We start from the raw sequence: 5,542 nt of genomic DNA, 5'->3' as shown, positions 1-5,542 counted from the left end.
AACTGTCATTACATAAAAGTACAGAATGACCAAACATAAATATTACAAATAAACATTTAAACCCAAGTTAACAAATACACGATAAACAAACACAGTTAACATACCTCGCTGGCTGCATGTAACCGTGAGGGAATGAGTCCGCTTCAGGAACAAAAACTTACGAAAGTAATTCCCAATTTCTTCTTCTTCTTCTTTACAGCTTTCTTTTACTTTAAAACTGCTTATTTATTCCTTCTTATGACTTAGTTAAGTTATAGCTTAGCTTCTTTGCACATGCCCTTTTGACTTCCCTTTACGTCACTTAAAGGGACCTGTGCGCAACACAGAATGAAACTTAGTTCCTACCTCAAAAGGAACAACAATAAATAAAGGAAATAAACATAAATGAACACAATAAATTAAACAAATTGACATAATTTACATTTATGGCAGTTAAAAGTAGAAAGACCACTAGGCAGAGTCTTCACGAAGAAGTTGTGACAGTGTGACTTACTTGGAATCCAGGTTAGCTGGGATGGTGGGAAGGTATTAATAAGGCCAAGGTCCGTGGAAAACTGAGAGGCAGGTCAACAAAGACAGACTCAGAGAGAGCAGCAGCAGCAGCAGCGGTGAAAAGGTGGGTAATGAACTAAGGTGAATGATGGTTGTGGGGGGTAATAGATGTTCTTCAAAAGACAAAAAGCAGAATCATGAACCCCTGACCTACTATCACAGCTTGAGTAACATCAAGAGCTAGAGCACTTAGTTAACGTCCTGTTTGGGCTGTCAGTAAGCAGAGTTGTTATTGGCTTTCAATATATAGATTACATTGAGCTTCATTGTAGCTGATCATTTACCCTTTCAAAAAACGATAATCAAGGGTAATTAGGCTGGAGTTTATCCCTCGTGTTTCATGTCTGTTTTTTAAGCAAAAAGTCCTTTATTGCAACATTTTCATTGTAAATATTAGAATTTTAATCACATTTAATAGTAATGAAAAACATTTCTGACTAAAATAATCAATGAATGAATGAACCTGTGCTTCAGAGAATAAAGAGGACGACTTAAAGTCCAAGGTTAAATTCCATCTAGAGCCGTTGTTTGTGTCAGACAGAATTTAATGTTGATGTTGATCTGATGGAAACGTAGCTGCTGTTACATTGACTGCTGGTTGTTTAATGAGAGGACCCAAAAACACACATTTACAATCCATTTCACTTTTATAAGTCTGTCACAAAGTAAATCCAACTTAACAACACCTGTGTTGGTGTGACTGCATTACTCTCTGAATGTTATGGAACCTGAAAATAATCAGAACAAAGTCTAAAATAAAAACTGCCAAACAGCTGCACCAATGAGTCACACTTTGTTTTCTGAGTTTGAGAAAAGGTTTTGTTTCTGATCTGCAATAAAGGTCTGCACTCTGCTGACACACTCACACATTTATAAGAGGAAGTTGAATGAAGATACACCCCTCCACAGCTTTTGAGCTACAGGCAGGATTGAAACACATCTTAGTTAAAAGTGAAACAGCAACATTTTTCTCCTCCCCTCACGTCACTCAAATGTGACAAAGGAGGAAACAGGAAGTTCTTCGTCCTCAGTAAAGAGAGACGCACAGACGATCAGACTGAGTTCAGACCAAACTAGCAGCTTCCTCTGAGTGAGTCCAGCTACAGGAGAGAAAAGTGGAAAACTCCAACACTGCTGCTTCAAGCTGCTGACGCTCCACACACTGAATGTAAGTTTGAGCAAAAACACGACTCAAAGGAAGTTTCAGTGAAGGTCGTAGAGGAGGGAGGGGAGCCAGGACTGACTGTACTTCCTGTCTGCTGTTTTCAGCTTCACTCACAGACTCAATGGCTTCCAGATCAGAGGAGGATCTCTGCTGTCCGGTCTGTCAGGAGGTCTTCAGAGATCCTGTTATTCTGTCATGTAGCCACAGCTTCTGTAAAGACTGTCTGAAGAGATGGTGGAGAAAAAAACGGACACATGAGTGTCCAGTTTGTAAGGAAAGATCTTCAAAGAAGCATCCACCTTTAAACCGAGCTTTAAAGAACCTGTGTGAGTCGTTCTTACAGGAGAGAGATCAGAGAGCTTCAGAGGCTCTCTGCAGTCTGCACTCTGAGAAACTCAAACTCTTCTGTCTGGACCATCAGCAGCCAGTGTGTGTCGTCTGCAGAGACTCAGAAAAACACACCAATCACAGATTCAGACCCATCGATGAAGCTGCACGACAACACAAGAAGGAACTTCAGGAAACTCTGGAGCCCTTAAAGAAGAAGTTAAAGGTTTGTGAAGAAGTTCAAGCAAAGTTTGATCAAACAGCAGAACACATTAAGGTCCAGGCCCGACACACAGAGAGGCAGATTAAAGAGCAGTTTAAGAAGCTTCACCAGTTTCTAGCAGAGGAAGAGGAGGCCAGGCTGGCTGCACTGAGGGAGGAAGAGGAGCAGAAGAGTGGGATGATGAAGGAGAAGATGGAGGCTCTGAGCAGAGAGATAGCAGCTCTTTCAGACACAGTCAGAGCCACAGAGGAGGAGCTGAGAGCTGAAGACGTCTCATTCCTGCACAACTACAAGGCTGCAGTGGAAAGAGTCCAGCGCTGCCCCCTGCTGGATGATCCACAGCTGCCCTCAGGAGCTATGAGAGACCAGGCCAAACACCTGGGCAACCTGACCTTCAACATCTGGAACAACATGAAGGACATGGTCTCCTACACTCCTCTCATTCTGGACCCAAACACTGCTCATCCAAACCTCATCCTGTCTGAAGATCTGACCAGTGTGAGATATGGAGAAGAGAGGCAGCAGCTTCCTGATAATCCAGAGAGGTTTGATCGTTCCTGCTCTGTCCTGGGCACTGAGGGCTTTAACTCAGGGACTCACAGCTGGGATGTTGAAGTTGGAGACAGTACATGGTGGGCATTGGGGGTGTTAGCAGAGTCTGTGCAGAGGAAGGGAAGCATACGTTCTGGATTGTGGGCTATATGGTTCTCGAAACATAAGTACTCAGCGGAGTCACCATCACCTGGATCCACTGCTCTCTCAGTAAAGAAGAAGCTCCAGAGGATCAAAGTGAATCTGGACTGGAACAGAGGAAAGCTGTCGTTCTCTGATCCTGATACTAACACACACATACACACCTTCACACACACTTTCACTCACAGGATGTTTCCATATATTGAAACTTGGAATAATCTAAATGTGTGTCCATTGAAGGTGTCAGTGTCAGTGGAGCAGATCAGTTGAGGATGATGATATTTCTAATGTTGTTTCCTGTCAGTGAATTGAAGCTGTTAAACTGCAGCTGTCCTCCTGCTGCCTCGTTGTTCCAAAGATCTTTGTTTCTCTTTTAGTTCTCACTGATGATTTAGTTTGCTGGGATATGGACTGACATGTGTTGAATGGGAGGAGCAGTTTGTTGTTGTCTTCTTGTCTGTTTATGACAACAATAAATATATTGTTCAAACAATGATTCATGTTTAACTCCATATATGAAATATTTCTGATATTTGAATTGTGGTTGTTTGCATTTGATTTTACTTTGTCTGATTACAATGAAATTGAGATCCAATTTCCAATCTACTGTGGAAGTAATGAGTCAGTAAACTGCAAAATGAAAAGGAAATCATGTTTAGACAAAACCTGTTAAAAATAATTTTCAAAAATCAAGTGCTTTCTTTGAACTTTCAGGTGTTTTCTTTTGTGTCCTCTATATTAAAAGTGTTAACATTACAACAATATGAATCGGGACCAATTTAAAAACCCATGAAAGCTTAACAGTGTTTAAAGCGAACCCCGACTATTATGACAAGTTACTCTAAATATGTTACAAATTATCTCCACTGCATAAAAACATACTTGAGAATAACTACAATTGTTTTGTTATTCATGAAATCGTTGTTGTTTAAAACTATTTTGGAGCTGTGGGAGCGGCCATGTTTTTTTAGCACATGATGCATTCTGGGACGATGATGTGTTTTGGTTGTCGGCAGTATAGGTGCTTTTTTTCAGTTGATCTGTTTTGTTCTTTAAAGTGTAGCAACCATATTATTTAACTTGCCTATTAGTTACCTGGTTACGATGTGGTAGACCAGCACTATCCGGTCTTTGGGTCTGACGTTATTAGCCATGTCTGGGCCCAAACTCCGCTGCAAAAGTCAAATGATCACTGCAGCTTTACTGAGAGTTGAAAAACTGTCTAAATTTGTTCATCTGTAATAATATGATCAGTGTGGCTGCTCTGCCAGGTGTAACAATTAAGTTTAATATCCAGGCATCCACGAAAACAGAATTTATGAAATTTAACTGAGTTAGAAGTTAGCAGGGAGTTAGCTCGCTAGTTTCCACCTAAATATAATATACCATGTTCTGACTGAGAGATTTACTAAACAAATTAAAACATACAGCTCTGCTATCACTTCCAATATAAATGACGACAGGAAAGTAAATAGCAGCGACGTTTGTAGGGTTACTGAAGTTGGGCTAGCGGGTATATAATGATGTGCTACGTGATCGCTAGCGCGACAAGCTATGTTAGCATAAGATAAACAGTAAAGCTGGAGGATGAACGCTAACGAACGGATGACTTTTTTCCACTCGATAAATGTTAATGTGAGGGTTCCCAATGGTTAGGAGCAAATACAATCTCATGGCAGGATGCTGTAAACGGACCAAACATTAGGAGAACCACCGAGATAATCCATCCACAGTACGAGGTTAGTCATTAATATACTGCTGCATGGTTACATCGTAAGGGTTTAAAAACTGAGCTTAAAATGATTAGCGGTAATAAAAACCATGAGAAGCCGACAGTGATCACTGACTGTTTTTAGGGGCTTCTTGAGATTAAATCGAACAAGATACAAAGCATTAAAACATGCTAAAAACAGAACAGTCCTATTAAATGCAGAATACTTTGGGCCCGGAACGATTCATCGCGTTATTACTTAAAGAGCAGATACCGGTTATGGAGAATAACAAGGGCTGCCCAAAGAACATCTGGATTAAGACATACAGCTTCAAAAAGTTTTGGTACTTTACAACAAACCTTCTCAGTCACCGTTGCCATTGGCAAGCAGTAGCCACATAGACACCAGTAGTTTTCCCTCATTCTCTTGTCCACATGTGACGGATTGTTTTCCTCTTCATCTAAACTAAGTCCTGGTTGACTATTTTCATTATCTCTCTTGGTTTGCTCTGGTCCAAACTGGAAAGGTTGATCAGAAGCCATTTCCGGTGCACTGCTAACTGTGCAAAGAAGCAGCCAGTGAAGACACAGGTCTGATGATGGTAGAGGTTGTGGGGCTTTTTCCAAGTGGTGGTGGTTCAATTCAATTCAATTTCAATTCAATTCAATTCAATTTTATTTATATAGCACCAAATCACAACAAAAGTCGCCTCAAGGCGCTTTATATTGTACAGTAGATAGCACAATAATAAATACAGAGAAAAACCCAACAATCATATGACCCCCTATGAGCAAGCACTTTGGCGACAGTGGGAAGGAAAAACTCCCTTTTAACAGGAAGAAACCTCCGGCAGAACCAGGCTCAGGGAGG

The 5,542-nt window shown here is 40.9% G+C and overlaps 1 protein-coding gene across 2 annotated transcripts; it reads left to right on the top strand.

Annotated features, from left to right (window-relative positions):
• The first annotated feature begins 1,539 nt into the window (after positions 1-1,539).
• LOC109200938 (nuclear factor 7, brain-like) lies at positions 1,540-3,841 on the top strand. Of its 2 annotated transcripts, none has more exons than XM_025900115.1 (2): positions 1,540-1,720; positions 1,834-3,841. In XM_025900115.1, exon 2 carries the CDS (start codon positions 1,839-1,841, stop codon positions 3,228-3,230), a length of 1,392 nt encoding a protein of 463 aa, XP_025755900.1. In that variant the 5' UTR covers positions 1,540-1,720; positions 1,834-1,838; the 3' UTR covers positions 3,231-3,841. The 2 variants fall into 2 exon arrangements, with proteins under 2 accessions (XP_025755900.1, XP_019212063.1); XM_019356518.2 differs by having other exon boundaries at positions 1,542-1,720; positions 1,822-3,832.
• Positions 3,842-5,542: the final 1,701 nt, after the last annotated feature.

Source organism: Oreochromis niloticus, linkage group LG3 (assembly GCF_001858045.2).
Source record: "Oreochromis niloticus isolate F11D_XX linkage group LG3, O_niloticus_UMD_NMBU, whole genome shotgun sequence".
Classification (NCBI taxonomy): Eukaryota; Metazoa; Chordata; class Actinopteri; order Cichliformes; family Cichlidae; genus Oreochromis; species Oreochromis niloticus.
Note: the sequence above shows the minus strand (reverse complement) of the source record. Positions and strands in the feature narration are given on the sequence as shown.